The sequence below is a fragment of the Typopeltis vanoorti genome, chromosome 23 (genome assembly GCF_054136105.1).
Source record: "Typopeltis vanoorti isolate ZY-2024b chromosome 23, IOZ_Tvanoo_1.0, whole genome shotgun sequence".
Taxonomy (NCBI): Eukaryota; Metazoa; Arthropoda; class Arachnida; order Uropygi; family Thelyphonidae; genus Typopeltis; species Typopeltis vanoorti.
The window spans coordinates 47,415,171-47,434,380 of record NC_143571.1 but is presented as its reverse complement, the minus strand read 5'-3'; the positions used below and the strand labels follow the sequence as shown (position 1 = coordinate 47,434,380).

The 19,210-nt window shown below is 37.5% G+C and overlaps 1 protein-coding gene across 1 annotated transcript in view; it reads right to left on the bottom strand.

The window, feature by feature from the left end:
• LOC150093820 (Na(+)/citrate cotransporter-like) overlaps positions 1–19,210 on the bottom strand; it is a 221,918-nt gene that overhangs the window by 123,583 nt on the left and 79,125 nt on the right. Inside the window, exon 6 of the mRNA XM_090412651.1 lies at positions 815–946. Within this exon, the coding sequence (XP_090268777.1) occupies positions 815–946 (132 nt within the window). The remainder of the gene's footprint in view (positions 1–814; positions 947–19,210) is intronic.

The window sequence follows — 19,210 nt, the reverse complement described above, 5'->3', positions numbered from 1 at the left end:
CATATTACTAAAACAAGAGTGCCCTTTCACAAATCCATGTTGACTCTTACAGATAACATTACCCTCATCTGCCCAATGCTGTATACAGTCCCTCACTACTTTCTCCAAGATCTTAACAACTACTGATGACACACAGACTGGCCTATAATTAGACACTTCCAGTCTGTTACCACCCTTATGCAATGGCACTATCTTACCTTCCTTCCATTCCCTGGGCACCTTTCCCGCAGCCAGACTTTCATTGAAAAGCCAGGTTAAAGGCACTGTCAGTTCCCTAGCACATTCTCTCAAAACTCGTGGTGAAATATCATCCATATATTATTATCAATTTACAGATATTATTATCGTTATTATCTGTAAAACGATAATATCATTATCATTTTACAGATACACTTTCCTATATTTTTCTATGTATTCTTTCAGAGCACATGTTGACATACTTGCTAGGAAGTTTCAATATGCTTTGTTCTTTTCAACTTCCTGAGCCCACCATGGAGTTATGATTTTTTTATCCTTGCACACAACTTTAGCCATATTCCTCTGGCTAAATCAATCAACATTTAGTTCAGAATCTGCCACTGAGTCTTCAAGGTTTGGTTTTCACATTCTTTCCTTTTTTTCTTGAATAATATTTGTGTCTTTCAGCCTACAATTCACTTCTGAAAGCTGCTGTCTTTGATTCTTTTTCTTTAAAACTTTCAAAATCAGACTTTCACATTTTAAACTTTAAAACTTTCAAAACTTAATGATCAGATAAAAATTTAATTAATTAAACTATATATTGAAATAAAAACATAACTCTAATAATGCTTACTCATCCATCACTGCTTTGAAAACAAGATTTGGTGCAGTAGCTGGAAGAGTTCCCGTTCCACCAACATTAGCGGCATAGCACATTCCCAGCATCATTAATTTTCTCAGCTTTTTTTGTTTTTCTTCATCATTCCTACAATAGATCAAAAACATATATTAAATATTTTCTAATAAAAGTAACACTAAGTAATACACTGAGCAGTGGCATGTGCAGAAGGGAATCATGGGATCCATATGTGCATTGCATAAGCCACTGTGAATAGTCAACCTTAGTTATTCTGGATTCTGGCGATGTCCATTTAAAATCAATCCATTACAAGCAAAGTCTCTTATATCTGAGAAATATAAAAACCATAATTCAAAATAAAATAAAGGACCTTCAAATAACCATGATTTTCAATGCGCATTACATTTTTACATGACCAATAGTATAAATGTACATTTTCTTAATTTTCTGCTCCTTCTGTCTGGAAAAAATCATTTCAGTTATACGCATCTGAATAACTTAAATTGCTTGAATTGCTTAGTTTAAGCAATTTAAATGGCTTGAAACACACGTTGTTTCAAGCCATTTTGAATGAAAAGCAGATTACAGAATACATCAGGCTCAAAAGATTACTTTATATTAAATGAAAAGACATCAAAATTTTCACTAGATGTTAGAGTTCACAGAAGATATGAAATAAGCAGTGACCACTTCCTTGTTAAAATAAAATTAAGATTACCACCTAAATGGCTACAAGTAACAAGAACAGAAAGAAAAAATTGAAACATTTGTTTATAAAACTAGACTATTGAATGACACAAATGTAGGATAGCTATATTAACAAAGAATTAACCAATATCTAGATAAAATAGAAGAAATAGAAATAGAATGGCTTAATATAAAAATGATACTAAATGCAGCAGCAAATGAAAGCTTAAGAAAGACCAAAAAATTCAATGAAAGGAAAAAAATGAAGATCTGGGATGATACAATGAAAGAAATAATCAAAAAGAAAAAACAAGCCTATCACAAATGGTTAAGCAGTAAAAGATTAGAAGATGAAATAGAATATAAAAGAATAAGAGCCATAGCTAAAAGAGAAGTCAGAAAAAGACAGAGAATCATGGAACAAATTTGTTTCTAATTTAGAACATGATTTATATAAAATAAGACCCAATGTATATAAAATTTTGAAACACTTAAATGCAGATACCAAAGAAAACAAAATTAAACACTGAATTGAAATTAGAAGAATTTCTAAATTACTACACAGAGCACGTGGCGGTGAATTTGAGCTGTGCAGAAGAAAGTGATTTTTAATCGGTGAATAGTCCGCTTTTTTCCCCGTTTTTCTACGTTTTTGAGTGCTAAATTGTTTCTCTGAATACGAGTGTACTTCAGTGGTTGTTTTTTGGAAGTTAGTTGCTGTGGCGATATCATATATTTTGGTACCGTCGGAATCGAACGCGTAACGGTGGAAGACAAAACGAAGCTAAGTTACTGTATTTAGTTATATTTCATTTTATTTAATTATATTTAGTACTTAAATGTTCTGATGTTTGTACTTTTTTCCCTCTTATTTATTAATTGAATAATTATTAAAGATTACGCTACTCGGCAGTAAGGAATGATGGTGGATTCAGCAGCAGTCGCAAGTGGCGTAACGCCAAGTCCTCCGCCATTTAAGAACTCAATTATTAGCAATATCATAAGGGACTTTGTGGCATGCAGTACTTGCGGCATGTATGCGTCTTGTGAATTACATATGTGGCTTGTTAAAGAGAGTGGAGAGCGTATGTGCGCAAAATGCAGGCAGTTGGAGGAAATAAGTACATTAGATATATCGATATCCGACTTTGTTGCATCAGGAACGGGGAATGAATGTAGGAAGACAAGTAGTATGATAGCAGAGAATGAGAAAATAATAGCTGATAGTGTGGAAGGTTTGAGTGACTGTGGAAGTTTAGGAGATGGTTTTGTTTGGGAGAGTGAATTTAGATTAAGAGTGACTGACCTGCAGAGGGAGATAGATGAATTGAAAGAGGAGGTGGAATGTCTTGTGAATGAGAGCAGAAGTATGAAAGATAAGATTAGGAGAATGGAAGAGATAAATGCAAGGCGAATCAGAGTAGGAGAGAGAGAGAATTTAGGGAGTATGAGTGAGAGGTATGGGGGTGCTAGAAGAGGAGAGAATGGAAACAGTAGAAGAGAGGGAATGAGAGAGAGGTATGGGAATGCTAGCAGACGAGAGGATGGAAACAGTAGGAAAGACGGAATGAGAGAGAGATATGGAAGTGCTAGAAGAGGAGAGAATGGAAACGGTAGGAGAGATGGAATGAGAGAGAGGTATGGGAATGCTAGAAGACGAGCGGATGGAAACAGTAGTAGGAGAGACAGAATGAGAGAGGGATATGGAAGTGCTAGAAGTGGAGAAAATGGAAACAGTAGGAGAGAGGGAAGGAGAGAGATGTATGGGAGTGCTAGAAGAGGAGTGAATGGAAACAGTAGAAGAGAGAGGTATGGGAATGAAAGAAGAGGAGAGAATGGAAACAATAGGAGCGAGGGAATGGTAAGAGGTATAATGTATGGCGACTCAATGATCCGTGGTGTTCAAGATAGGATGCGTGAGGAGTGTTTGCCAGGAGGAACAATAGAAAGGGTGGCTATGGCAATTAAGAGAGGTGAAAGGGTGGATGAGATGATTGTGATGGTAGGAACGAATGACTTGAGTGGTAATGTAAGTCGGGCAGCGAGAGATATGAGATTTTTGCTTGAGACTGTATGGAAGAAGACAGAGAGAGGAAAAATAGTGTGCGTGTTGCCTAGGTATGATAATGATGAGCTGAGCAGAAGAGCGGTGATATTGAATGGCATAATAGCGAGAATGTGTGACAAGAGAGGACTGGTATATGTGGATGCCTGGAGTGTGTTTGAGGAAAGAGAGGAGTTGTATGCGAGAGACCGTTTACATTTGAATGAGGAAGGATGTAGGCATCTGGAGAGATTGCTGTTCTGAACGAGTCAGTGTGTCCCAGGGAGGATGATAGCAGGGGTGGCCTCTTGTGGGAATGGATACTTGAGAGAAGGGAGACAAAGTCAGGTAACACTGAGCCCAGTGGAGTCCAGAAGAGATAATGCTGGGTATAGAAACAATGGCATTTATATGCTGTATACTAATGCCAGGAGTATCCGGAATAAGGGAGAGGAATTGGTGGCGCAGATAGCATCAGTCTGGCCAAAATTATTGTGATCACAGAGACGTGGTTGACAGAAGGGGATATAAAAACAGCAATAGAAGTCGCTGGGTATAGCATTTTTCGTCAGGATAGGAGGGGAAAGCGTGGTGGTGGGGTACTGCTTATGATAAGTGATGACCTATGTCCTCTAAGAGTGGAGAATTTGGAAGGAAGTGAGACAAATGATTTTGAGAGCGTATGGTGTGAGCTAGAGGTAGGCAAGACAGGATATTTAGTTGGGGTGTTGCTACAGACCCAGGAGCACAGAGGATGGGGACCAGGAGATGTTTAGACAGCTAAGTTTGGCAAGTGCAAGAAGAACGATTGTTATGGGAGATTTTAACACTTCAGTAGTATAAATTGGAGAGAAGAAGATGCATGTAGCAATAGGGGAATGGAATTTCTAGAATTCTTGAGGGACAAATGTCTTAGGCAACATGTAACAGAGGGAACAAGAGGTACAAAAGTTTTGGATTTGGTTATAGCATCAGAAGAGTTGATAATAACTGAGTTGATGTATCTCCCACCAGTTGGAGAGAGTGACCATATGGTGTTGACTTGGAAAATGAATAGACATGCAGGAGTATCAAAGAGACGGGAACTTATGTAAAATTATAAGGCAGGTGATTATAATAGTCTTAGACGTCAACTTCGGGAAGTTTCATGGAGGGAGGAATTGGAAGGCCGGGATATCACCAGTGCGTGGGAAATTGTGAAAGAATATTTGTTATCAGCAATGGTAAGTTGTATACCACGAGTGATGAAGAGGACGCAATTTGGAGTAAAGTGGATGACAAACAATATTAAACAGGAATTGCATGCGAAAAAGAGGCTATGGAAGAGATATAAGGAGATAGGTGAAGAGATGCATGAGGAATATAAGACACAGGCCAGAAGAGTGACTAGTGTGGTAAGGAAAGCGAAACTGGAATATGAGAGGAGATTGGCCCTAAGATCCAAAGAAAATCCTAGGGAATTTTTTAGCTATGTGGCCAGTAGGAGGAGAAATGACTGTGGAAGAATGATATTGTGGGATAAAAATGGGAATAGAGTGACTGATGCAGAGGACATAGTGGAATTGTTCAATGAACACTTTATTGGAGTATTTCATCCTAGAGGAGTCAGTTTTAATGCTAGAGCGATAGGACTGGTACGAGGTCTGGAGGTACAGGAGGAGAGTGTGTTTCAGATACCGAGTACTCTGGATGTCAGTAAAGCTGTGGGACTGGATGGTATTTCGCCACGAGTTTTGAGAGAATGTCCTAGGGAATTGACAGTACCTTTAACGTGGCTTTTCAATGAAAGTCTGGCTTTGGTAAAGGTGCCCAGGGAATGGAAGGAAGGTAAGATAGTGCCATTGCATAAGGGTGGTAACAGACTGGAAGTGTCTAATTATAGGCCAGTCTGTGTGTCATCAGTAGTTGTTAAGATCTTGGAGAAAGTAGTGAGGGACCGTGTACAGCATTGGGCAGATGAGGGTAATGTTATCTGTGAGAATCAACATGGATTTGTGAAAGGACGCTCTTGTTTTAGCAATATGCTAGCCTTTTATAATAAAGTTACAAGAACATTTGATGAGGGAAAGGCATATACTGCAATTTTCTTAGACTTGGCGAAGGAATTTGACAGGGTGCCACATGATAAGCTGATATTTAAGTTGCAGCATATGGGTCTGGATGTCAGATTGGTCAACTGGATTCAGGATTGGCTGTCTGATAGGTATCAGAGAGTTGTGTATGGTGGAGCAGTTTCCAGGAGGCAGAGGGTTACAAGTGGGGTCCCACAGGGCTCAGTACTGGGACCTATATTGTTTAACCTTTATATCAATGACATAGCCAGTGGATTGCAGGGGGATATTCAGTTGTTTGCAGATGATGCGAAGCTGGGAAGGATTATTAGTAATAGTGCAGATGTGGTAGCCCTGCAAGAGGATTTAAATAAGCTAGATAGATGGGCAAATGAATGGGGTGTCAGTTTAATGCAGCAAAATGTAAGGTCTTGAGGTTTGGGAAACATCGATGGGATGCTGCATACTCTATGGGAGGAGTTATACTGGAGGAAGTAGGGGAGACAAGAGATCTGGGGTTGATGATTGATAGAAACCTGAAGTTTAGGGGACATATTGCAAAGGTGGTGAAGGTAACACAGAGGATTGCTGCTATTATGAGAAGGACACTCACCTGCAGAGATAAGAGGGTTATCATTCCGTTGTATAAGTCTCTGATCAGACCACACTTGGACTATTGTTCTCAGATTTGGTCCCCAGGATTTGAAGGGGATAAATTAACTGTGGAAAGGATACAAAGACGGATGACAAAGATGGTTTCAGGACTGTACAAGGATAGTTATGAGGATCGGCTGAGAGAATGTGAACTGCAGAGTTTGGTGGATAGAAGAAGGAGAGGTGATATGATTGAGACTTTTAAACTGTTGAGAGGTGGTTACAGGGTTGACAGTGGGGAGTTCTTTCGCTTGGTTGATCAGCAGGAAGGAGTGATGACAAGAGGCCATCCCTGGAAGTTACGAAAGGAAACTGTGAGCAAGAGGGTAAGGAGTGGTTTCTTTGTGTGGAGGGTGGTTGAGCCGTGGAATGCATTGCCTGATGGAGTGGTGGGAGTGAGAACGGTCAGTGAGTTTAAAGAGTGGTATGATGGACTTTGTGTTTCTCTGGGGGGGACCTCCCCTCAGTGAGTCTTGACAGACTTTATGTCTTAGGAAGGACCTCCCTCGATGAGTCTTTTGACTCCTTGGAGGCCTGAATAATAATAATAATAATAATAATAATAATAATAATAAATAATAATAATAATAATAAATATTTTAAAACAGACGACTGGCAAACAATTAACGAAAATGAAAAAACTAAAGAAGAATTAGAAATCAGCCTGAAAGAAACAAGAAATGGAAAATCACCTGGAGAAGATAAGCTAGGTTCAGAACTATATAAATACGCAGGAACAAGATTCAAAGAAAGACTCTTATTATTTTTAAATAAAAGTTATTCAACTGGTATCCCCCTAATAGAATGAAAAAAAGCAATTGTGATTCCGATCTTTAAAAAAGGTAATAGAGATGACCCTAAAAACTATAGAGGTATCAGTATACTAAATTCCTGTTACAAAATATATAGCAGAATCTTAAATAGCAAACTAATGAAATATTCCAAAAACTTTATTTTAGAAGTACAGAATGCATTTAGAAAAGGACGATCATATATAGACCCAGCCTTTTGCCTAAAATTAATGATAGAGAAAAGAAGAGAATACAATTTAGAAACACTCATTGCATTTATTGCAATATGTGTTTCTAAATTGTATTCTCTTCTAAATTGTAATTTAGAAGAGAGTTATCAAGTTACCAAGGGATGTCCCCTCTCAGCAACTCTTTTTGATATCTACTTAAATAAATAATAATAAAATGGAATAAAAATTTACATCAAGGAATTAAACTTTCTCCTACAGTAAACTTAAACACTCTCCTCTTTGCCGACGCCAAATAATAATTACAAATTATGAAGATAAACTACAGAAAGCTATTTTAGATCTAAATGAGATATCCAAAGATTATGGTATGATAATATCAACAGAAAAATCAAAAACTTGGCCTTTAAAGGACAAGATCCAGCAAGAACTAAAAGTAATAGATAACAAGATCTTAGAACAGGTGAATTCATTTAGCTACCTAGGATGTATGATCACATATGAAAATGAAAAAGATATAAACGTAAAAATTGCAAAATATTTAAAAATAACAGGTGTGATTAACAGTGTAGTTAAACCAAACTTAGTTCAAAAACAAATGAGACTAAAAGTATACAATACAGTAATTAACTCTATATTTAAACCAAACCTAGTTCAAAAACAAACCAGACTAAAAGTATACAATACATTAGTCCTACCAGTCTTAATGTATGGAAGCGAAATCTGGACAATAAAACAAAAAAGAGAAACAAAGATTAACAACAGCAGAAATGAAGTTTATGAGAAACCTGCAAAGTATACCCTATTTGATCACAAAAGAAATGAAGAAATTATGAAAAAATTAAACCAAGAACCAGTAATAGAAAAAATTAAAAAATATAAACATAAATGGATGGAATATGTTCAAAGAATAAAAACAGAAAGATTACCAAAACAAGCCTTAAAGTACAAGCCATTTGGAAAAAGAAAACCAGGACGTCCTCTTAAACGATTCAACAATGACTTCTAAGGTCGAAATACGCTATGCTAGGCCTAAATCCTTGACATGCATGATGATCAGGCTCAAAAGCATCATACAAGTAGTTACATTTAAGGTATTCAAATTTGTGTGTGTGCGTGCGTGCGTGCGTGTGCGTGTATGCATGCACTGCTGCTGCTATAACAAGACAGTTTCATTTATGTTTTAAGTTTTTATTTAAGTTTTCATTTAATTTTTCATTTATCCATATCATTGCTGTCAGTAACTGGGGCATATCATGACATGACCAAGTAGGTGGGAAAGAGATCAATAGTAGCTGGGATTTAGTTCAAGAGCATTTAGAAACAAAATATTATTCTTAATACTCTATTAGAGTAAAAAGTTTAAAAATGTTGGAGGAAGTATAATTAGGAAATTAGTAGTGGCATGAGAAGTGTAAAATGCAGACAAGGAAAATAACAGATGTAGTAAGAAGAAAACGAATTTTGAAAAGAACCTTGTAGAATGAATCAAGTGCAATCCTTAGAAATCTATTCATAAAAAATATATCATATACAAAAACATGAGCCAAATTCTGAAAAAGCAGAATGTTGGTTTACAATTAAGTAGTGGCTACTTTAATCATATAACTTTATTAGTGATCATGTTATTTATTGTTGTTGCCCTGATTCTCAGTACTTGGCTTTTCTTTTTTTTTTTTTTTTTTTTTTTTTTTTTTTTTTAGCATATGATTTTTCTTATTATTATTGCCTTAAGACCCCATAGAGTCAAAGACTCATCTAGTAGGCCCCTTTTTCATACACATAGCTCATCATACCATGCCTTAAACACATTCAAATTAGATGCCACACTCTCAAGCAAGGCATTCCAATCATTCACAACTCTGCATGCAAAAAACCTGTTTTTCACCTCCTGCTCACACCCTCCTTATAAAGCTTCCAGAGGGTGACCTCTGGTTCTCCCCTTCTCAACCTTTCCTCATATTCGACATTCCAGAGATCAGAAACTCTTTATCCTTTTAATTCCTCTTCCAACAACTCTTCATCCTTCACCCTTCATTCTTAAGCACCTCCGTAGCGCAATTGGAAGAACAATGGTACGTTGTGCCCTTCAATTAGAAAAAGGCATAAGTTTGATTCTCGTCATGATGGGAGGAATCTTTATATGGACTTTTTCAATTGAAGGTGAGTTAGTCAATCTCATATGAAGATAGCAGAGTTTTTTCTCCTGGAAACTCGGGTTTTTCATCCCTCATACAGACAAATTGGCCCATCAGAACACAAGCAATTTACAGACAAAAAATACTAGCTGTGGTGGTGGTGGTGGTTGTGGGCAGTAGATGGCATCAATGTAGGTGATTGGTAGTAGAGGTTCGGTGTAGTAGTGGAGACGGACATTTGTAGAGTAGGTGTCCTCTCGGGATGAGTCTTCAGACTCCTTGGAGGTGTCACGAATAATAATAATAATTTTGAAAACCAGGTGACTAAATCTGTGTACAGTAGTCATGTGTGGCCTAATCAGAGCTTTATACAATGGAATAAGAATCTCCTTCCTTCTACAAGTCAGTGTCTTCTGTATCATTTCCAGAATTTGTTGTATTGTCCTCACAATTTTGGTAATGTGCGCTCTAAATTTTAGATCCTTATCTGCCATCACCCCCAAGATCTCTTATTTCCTCTAGATCCAACATTATATCCCCATCAAGCATAAATTCTACATCCCATCTTTGTTTCACAAATTTTAAAACCTTACATTTTGCAACATTGAACTAGTATCCCCCCATTCACTTAATCTACTCAAGTCATCTTGTAAGGGCACCACATTTGCTCTATTCCTCATAGTTCACCTCAACTTTGCATCATCTGCAAACAACTGAATACCCCCATCCAAATCTTCTCCCAGTATTATTAACATACAGGTGTTAAACAGCAATGGCCTTAACAGATCCCCAAGGCACACCACTAGTGATTTTCCTCTTCCAGGATATTGCTCTCCCATTCACAACTTGCTGATATCTATCAGATAGCCAAACTCTGATCCAATCCACTAGTCTAATATCCAACCCCATCCACTCTAGTTTGACTATCAACTTAACATGCAGTCATCTATCAAAAGCCTTTGCAAAATCTAAGTATACTACTGTATATCCATCTCCTTTGTCCAATGAAGCCATCACCATTAGTAATCTACTTACTTATTACAATAGTAAGTAGATTACTAAGATTTCCTCCTTTAGCAAATCCATGCTATCCAATAAAGATAATACCATTGTTGTCAACCTAATTCTGGATTCTGGTTCTCACCAGCCTCTCCAACACTTTAACCACAACAACTGACACATAGATAGGCCTATAATTTGATTGTTGAATTCTGTCGCTTCCCTTATGAAGCAACACAATCTTGCCTTCCTTTCACTACTGGAACTTGACCCAGTACAAGACTCATATTAAACAAATATGTCAAGGCATGTGTCAATTCCCTGGCACATTCCTTCAAAATATGTGGCGATATATTATCAAGTCCCACAGCCTTATTAACATCAAGTTTGCTCAATTCCCCATATACCTCTTCCTCACTTACAGTCAGTCTCTCTCTCCTTCTCATTATCAACTGCTCTCAAACCCTCCATGATGTCACATTCACAAGAATGAAAGACCTTTATGAACTGTTCATTAAATACCTCAACTATATCTTCTGCAGCATCAACCATTTCTATAGCCTGGCTCACTGATCTCTCCAATACCTTAACCACAACTCCAGATTGGTCTATAATTTGCAGCTACAGCTTTATCACCACCTTTGCAAAGTGAAACTATTTTGTTTTTTTCCCACTCCCTTGGGACCTATGCTATTGAAAGACTCTTATTAACCAGCTATACCAAAACTACCACAAACTCCTTGGAACATTCCCTTAAGACACACAGTAATATGCCATCAAATCCTATTGCCTCACTGACATCAAGTTTACTTTATTCCTTATATACTACCTTCTGCTAACTTACAATTAAGCCATTCTCTCCCATTTACTCTAAACTTGAGCTTCTCATGATTTCATATTGATGAGGATGAAACACCCCAATGAAATGCTCACTGAAAACCTATGTTCCTGTGCAGTGGTTACCAATCCACCACCTTTATCCATTAAAACAGGGGTCGGCAACCGGCGGTCCGCACGCAGCCGAAATGTGTATTTTTGGCAGCCCATTAAAGGTTGACCATACTTACATGGCATGTGGCCTGTATGTTGAATTATTTAAATAATACATTTTATAATATGAATAATAAATTAAAAATAATTTTATACCTATACCTCTTGATATCACCGTGCAACTTGGTGCAAGTCAACCTTGTGAGTCATCATGAGTGGTGATAACAAAGGCGACTTCATCCAATGACAACCGAGATTTTGGCGCACATTAAAGAACACATTTTCGTTAGGAAATATCCAAAAATTTTATCGATGCTTGCCAAAAAAGCAGGGAGACACACATATTGTCATGCATAAACTATATTACTTTGTTTTTATGTGATAATAATTTTTCATTGAGTTTCATTTTCATGCTTGTTTCATATCTCGTACTTCTGAAATATTTCTGTATTTTTTAAGACTAATATAATAAAAATTGATAACTCAAATATTTTTTTCACTTACTATTTTTGCTTAATTAAATGCTTGCGGCCCGATTATTAAAAATAAAAGTTGAATGTGGCCAGCGAATCTGAAAATTTGCCGACCGCTGCATTAATATCATCTTACCATAATCATTCTTTCTTCTACTTGCCACATGTTGGAAAAACTCTCTACGATTTTTCTTAGTTTGATTTGCTAATTTCTGCTCAAACTGTAGTTTTGCAGTCCTTATTAACTGAGTCACCTTCCTGGCCTGCTCTTTTTATACTTTTCATGCAACTGACTGTTACCATTATCCATCTTGTGCTGCTTCCACAGTACTTTCTGCTTCTTCCTGATTTCTTGCTTCATTGTACTATCTAACACCTACTTTATTTAGCCTTTTGGCCTTCAGAATACATTTATGCACTAATATTATTGAATTTCCTGGTCAGTTCCAAGAAGCATTTATCTTCTTACTTCTTAATTCCTCATTCCATGCCATACCTCCAGACTGTATCCTAAACTTCTCATAATCATAAAAGGCTGCCCAAGCATCCATATATTCACTTTCCAATTAGTCCATTTTTGATAAGGTTTCACTGGCCTGACAGCTGTTTCAAACTGGTTGGTTCTCTTCGGAGACCAGGCAGAAACCTTAAGAGAGGAAAACGCTTTCAATACAAAGGCACTTGAAATGTCGGAGAGGTGTATTTTTCGTAAGCGAACTCATAAGAAGAGAACCAACCAGTTCAAAACAGATGATATATATGGACGCCTGGACAGGGTTCATATTTTCTAAATGGTCCACACTAGGGCAACTCATAAACACCAGCGGGTGTATTCCCGTAAGCTCTCTCGTCAACTTATTTTTACGAAACTTTTATAGATAGTTTCTACATTCAGCTTTGAAATAATGCTTGATCTATTATCCACTTGATTTTTATAATTTTGCATCACTGAACTGAAGCCTTTTGGCTCCTTATTTTAGTAAATACTTTCACTCACCGACCGAGAGTTTGCTTATGAAAAATACACCTCTCTGACATTTCAAGTTCCTTAGTATTGAAAGAGAGTTTTTGCTCTCTAGGTTTCTGCCTAGTCTGACTTCTGCTGAGGGGAGTTTGGATTTCGGTGGGTTTGCCTTGAGAGCATTTTGAGTCTCTGGGGAGGGTGCTTTCTGGCGTGGTCCATGTGGGGCTGTGTTGATGAGTGCTTTTTCTTGGAATATGAGCAGTTCTTCTCAGTGGTGGGATGAGCCTGTCACTGAGTGGAACCAACGCTGAGTTGGACGATCTTTCGGTCACTCGTTTCGAGTGGTCTGGGGGATTGTCTAATTTTTAGAGCGAGACCACTCAGTGACTATATTTTGAGAGTGAGACCACTCTCAAATTATAGTCACTTATAGTCAAATTATAGACCACTCTCAAATTATAGTCACTCTCAGTGACTATAATTTTTAGAGTGAGACCACTCAGTGACTATGTTTTGAACTGGTTGGTTCTCTGAAGAGAACCAACCAGTTCAAAACAGCTGTCAGGCCAGTGAAACCTTATCAGAAATGGGCTAATTAGAAAGGAATATATGGACGACTGGGCAGAGTTCGTGTTTTCTAAATGGGCTGCGCTAGAGCAACTCGTAAATGCTGGTGGATGTATTCCCATAAGCTCTCTGGTCAACTTAATTTTACAAAACTTTCATAGTTTCTACATTCAGCTTTGAAATAATGCTGGATCTAATATCCACTTGATTTTTATAATGTTTCAATAATTTTTTGGTAAATAAATTCAATCAGTGAAACCATATCATCTTCCTTATTTCTGATGCTCTTATCATTTGTAAATGAACATAGCAAATTCACTTTTAAGTCTATAACTAGTTTTATCCATGCTATCTGTTGGTTGTGTTCTCCCCCCCCCCCCACACACACACAACTGCCCATGCCCAATCACTTTATTATCACTTAACCTATTACCACTTAACCGCTCCTCAGATTCAACTATTCCCTACCCCCCCCCTTACATCACAAGCGATTCCATTCACATTCACTACTGCTACCAACATTCATTCTCCTCATATAATATCTCCCTGCACACCCCAACTCCTACTTCTATTTCTCTTTCCATTGTGTATTCATGTTCGCTCATCATCATCATCATCTCTCATCCCTCCACACACATAACTGCCCATGCCCAATCGCTTTATTATCACTTAACACGTTCATTGCCAAGCTGAAAATTGGAATTTCGTGTGGTGGCCAAATTTTTTTTGCTTGATAGCGACGTCCACGCGATATCGCGTGATGGCAATGAACATGTTAACCTATTACCACTTAACTGCTCTTCAGATTCAACTATTCCTCCACCGCCCCTTAGATCACAGGCCATTCCATTCACATTCACTACTGCTTCCAACATTCATTCTCCTTATACAATATCTCCCTGCACACTCCAACTCCTACTTCTATTTCTCTGTCCATTGTGTATTCATGTTCGCTCATCATCTCTCACACTATTCCCTACTACAACAACCACTTCAGTCTCACCAGTTCCTTTCACGTGATCTTTCATTTCATGCTTACTTCCTCTGGTTTCTTGTTTGCATCACTCATTACACCTTCTTCCAGTAATAGTTTTTCCAGTTAACTTACACCAAATCATACTAAAAAGTGCCTTAAAAGACAGAAATATAAGATCTGATAATATTGGAATCTTGACAGAAAACAGATTCATTTGGTGGAAAATTGTTGTTTAGAAGTCAGCAATGGTGTAACTTTTTCATGTAGTACTACCTAATTATCCTTTACATTCCCTGAGAGTACATATCAGAAATTTGATGATGATGATGATAATAACAATAAGATCAATGACTTAACAGATCAGTCAGTATGAAAGATTGTTCACAGAAAACTAGCAATGAAATCTTAATAATAATATATAGTACATTCCCTGAATATACTGTATTAACAGAAAATGATGATGTTTATAATAACATTAATCATCTAAATTCTGGTGACTGTTATATGTCAGCATATCTGGAAATCAAGACAGTGTTCAAACCAATTTTATTAATGGGAGGATAGTGTGTGTGTGTGCTGCCTCATTTTGACAATTATGAGTTAAATAGACAAGCAATGATAATGAATGATATGATTGCAAGAATGTGCAAAAAAAGAAGCCTCGAATTTGTTGATGTCTGGAGTGTGTTTGAAGGCAAAAGACAGCTGTATGCAAGAGATGGGTAGCATCTGAACATGGAAGGTCATAAGCAATTGAAGACATTTTCTGAACAATTTGAATTAATTGGGCAGGGAAACTAAAATTGAAAAGGTTGAATAAGAGGGAGAAACTTAAGCAGTGATTGTATATTTGTTGATCCTTATTCATGGAATAAATTACAGAATAGAGTGGATAAAAGTCAGCATGGGACTACTGAAATTAGTGACATGTATATCAGTTTTAAAACTGGTACAAGAACAAAAGGGAATCTGCAATTTTTGTCTACTAATGCAAGAAGCATTTGAAATAAGAGGGAAGAATTTTTGGCATTAATCAATGCAATCTCACCAAAAGTTGTAGGCATTAGTGAAACTTGGATGTCAGCAGAAGATGAGGTCACTGGAATTAAATGTGATGGGTACAGTATTTTCAGGAAGGACAGGGAAGATAGAATGGGGGAAGGAGTACTGTTGATGATAGATGAGTTGCAGCCAAAGAAAGTAGTATATCAAGATGATAAACATGTGAATGATAGTTCATTTGAGGCAGTCTGGTGTGAAATAGTGACCAACACAACAAAATATACAGTTGGTTGCTACTATAGGCCAGGGGGTGATATTGAATTCATGCATCAGCAAATTAGTGCAATGAGTGCAGGGTTAGTGATTATTACGGGGATTTTAATTATGGTGATATCAATTGGAAGGAGGAAATATCATGTGGCAAAAAGGAAATGAAATTCATACATCTTCTACGAGATAATTACTTGAAACAGCACATAACTGAAGGGACACATGGTGTGAGAGTGTTGGACCTGGTCACTGGTTCAGAGGATATATTCATAAGTAAGGTGTCTTCGTTACCTCCAATTAGTGAGAGCGATCATGTGGTATTGACTTGGGAGGTTACAAAATTTGTGGATTTCTCTCTTAATACGGAACTACAGGTTAGGCAATTATAACAAGCTTCAGAGTGAGTTTGCAGCAGTCCCATGGCAGAATGTATTGCAGGGGAAAGATGTTAGCAATGCATGGGATAAAATCAGTGGATATCTGAGGAAGGCAATATCAGATTGTGTCCCCATGGTTAGGAAGACAAACAAGGTAGGCGTTAGATGGATGAGTAGTAGTATCAAGCTTGATCTGCAAAAAAAGAAAATGTTATGGAGAATTTACAAGGAGAAAGGCGATCAGTACACCCATGAGAAGTACAAGGCTAGGGTTACCAGCATAATAAGAAATGCTAAATTAGATTATGAGAAGACCTCAGCAAGGGAGATAAAGGGTAATCCCAAAGAGTTCTTCCGCTATGTGGCAAGTAAAAGGAAGAATGACTTCGGAAGGATAACTTTAGTGGGTGCTGAGGGTATTGAGGTGACAAATTCAGATGTAATAGTAGAGTTACTGAGCAATCACTATTCAAAAGTCTACCACCCAAGTGAGGATATCCCTCACTTGGGTGATAGATCTGTACATGTAGCAATAACTAATATGAGAATTGAAGTGAAGAAATCAGAAGTACTTAGTATATTGCAAAATTTAAATGCAAACATTGCTGTAGGCTTAGATGGAATATCAGCACAGGTGTAGCATGAATGTGCAAAGGAATTGTCAACGCCTCTTACTTGGTGATTTAACTTATGCTTGAACTCTGGTGTGGTCCCTAGGGAGTGGAAGGAGGCAAAGTAGTTCCTTTGCATAAAGGTGGCTCTAAAACTGCGGTATTTAATTACAGACCAATCACCATCTTGGGAGTAGTGGTAAAAGTATTGGAAAAGTTGGTTAAAGACAAAATTCAAGAATGGGTGGATCAGGGTATGATACTCTACAGGGGCCAACATGGTTTTGTTAAAGATCGATCCTGCCATAGCAATTTATTAATTTTTTATAATAGAATGACATCTGAGTTGGACAAAGGAAATGGCTAAACAGTGATACTTCTGGATTTTGCCAAGGCTTTCTTTCTTCTTCTTATTATTAATTAGTAGAGTTACTGAGTGATCACTTTTCAAAAGTCTGTCACCCAAGTGAGGATATCTCTGTACCTGTAGCAATAACTTATGTGAGAATCGAAGTTAAGAAATCAGATGTACTTAGTATATTGCAAAATTTAAATGCAAACACTTCTGTAGGTTTAGATGGAATATCAGCTCGGATGTTGCGTGAATATGCAAAGGAATTGTCAATGCCTCTTACTTGGTTATTTAACTTAGGTTTGAACTCTGGTATGGTCCCTAGGGAGGGGAAGGAAGGAAGGAAGGCAAAGTAGTTCCTTTACATAAAGGTGGCTCTAAAACTGCGGTTGTAAATTACATACCAATCACCATCTCGGGAGAAAAGTATTGGAAACAGTTGATTAAAGACAAAATTCAAGAATGGGTGGATCAGGATATTATACTCTATAGGAGCCAACATGGTTTTGTTAAAGATTGATCCTGCCATAGCAATTTATTAACTTTTTATAATAGAATGACATCTGAGTTGGACAAAGGAAATGGCTAAACAGTGATACCTCTGGATTTTGCTAAGGCTTTTGACAGGATATCCCATGGAATACTGTTGCGCAAATTGGAGCAGATGGGGATGAATACTAAACTGGTGATATGGATAAGAGAATGGATCAGGGAGCGATACCAGAGGGTGGTGTATGGAGGAGCAGAGTCCAGGATGAGGCAGGTGACCAGTGGTGTGCCTCAGGGCTCTGTGCTTGGGCCATTGTTGTTTAATTTGTACATAAATGATATAGGAAATGGCTTAAAGGGAGATATTCAGTTGTTTACTGATGATGCAAAGTTGGGTAGCACAATAAAAATTCAAGCTGATGTTGAGAGTTTGCAGGATGATTTAAATAAGCTGGTAAAATGAGCAAAAGGTAATGGATGTCAGTTCAATGTGGAAAAGTGTAAAGTTATGCATTTTGGTATTAAAAGATTACCAGCTATGTACTACATTGATGGAATGGTGCTCCAAGAGATTGATGAGGCTAGGGACTTAGGGGTGTTGGTGGAGAGGGAGATGAAGTTCAGGGGACACATTGCTAAGGTGTCCAAGATTGCACTTAGGATTACTTGGTTATTGAGGAACACATTATCATCCAGAGTTAAAGAGGTTATTATTCCCCTTTATAAGGCATTGATACTTCGACATCTGGATTACTGTACTCAGGTCTGGTCACCTGGATTCCTTGGAGATGAGGAGGTTGAGGAGAGGGTTCAGAGGAGAATGACTAAGTTGGTGAGTGATGTAAAAAATGCTCCTACTTTGATAGATTGAGAGCTTGTGGATTGCAGAGGTTGGTTGATAGGCAGAGAAGAGGGGATATGATAGAAACATTTAAATTACTAAAAGGTTTTTATAAGATTGATGCAGGGAAAATGTTTCAGCTGTGTGATAGTGATGAAGAACAAGAGGTCATCCCTGGAAATTAAGGAAAAGTGTGGTTAACAAGGGTATGAGAACGATGTTTTTTGTCTGGAGGGTGATGAATGAGCGGAATGCATTGCCTGACTCAGTTGTGAGTTCTTCATCTGTAAATGAATTCAAGAAGAGATATGATAGATATTGTTTTGATAGTTTGGGTCTCACACGATGAGCCTACTGACTCCATGGGGATGCCTGTAATAATAATAATAATAATAATAATAATAATAATAGTAATAATAAATTTACAATCTAGTTAAAAATGCTGATGATTCCAAGCCACAGTGAACACTTGAAAGCATCTTGGTTAACTTTTTCTCTACTACCTTCAAAGCAGAAGCTATTACCATTCTGTAATGCAGTAATAACTTCATTTTCTCTCTCCTAGAAGGGTACACCTACCAGCATGATAAAAACTGATAGAGAAATCCACAGCTCCCCCATGGATGTTGCTAATATTATTAGACTAGGAGTAGTGAATGTCTTTATTCAGGGAAAATCTCCAAAAAGAACCTCACCAGCAGAGAATTTACAGCACTACTAAAATTTAAGAATAATAAATATATAACAGTTATGAAAGAAGAAAAGCATAATGCTACACATGCTAACCACCATGCTAAAGGAATCAGTCCACTTACTGTCTTTTGGACTGATCATGGGCCTCTAAAAATGTCACCTCCAGGACTGTGTCACAAATAAATTAAAGAATTTATAATTCCAGATCCCCCCCCCCCCCGAATATATGGGCT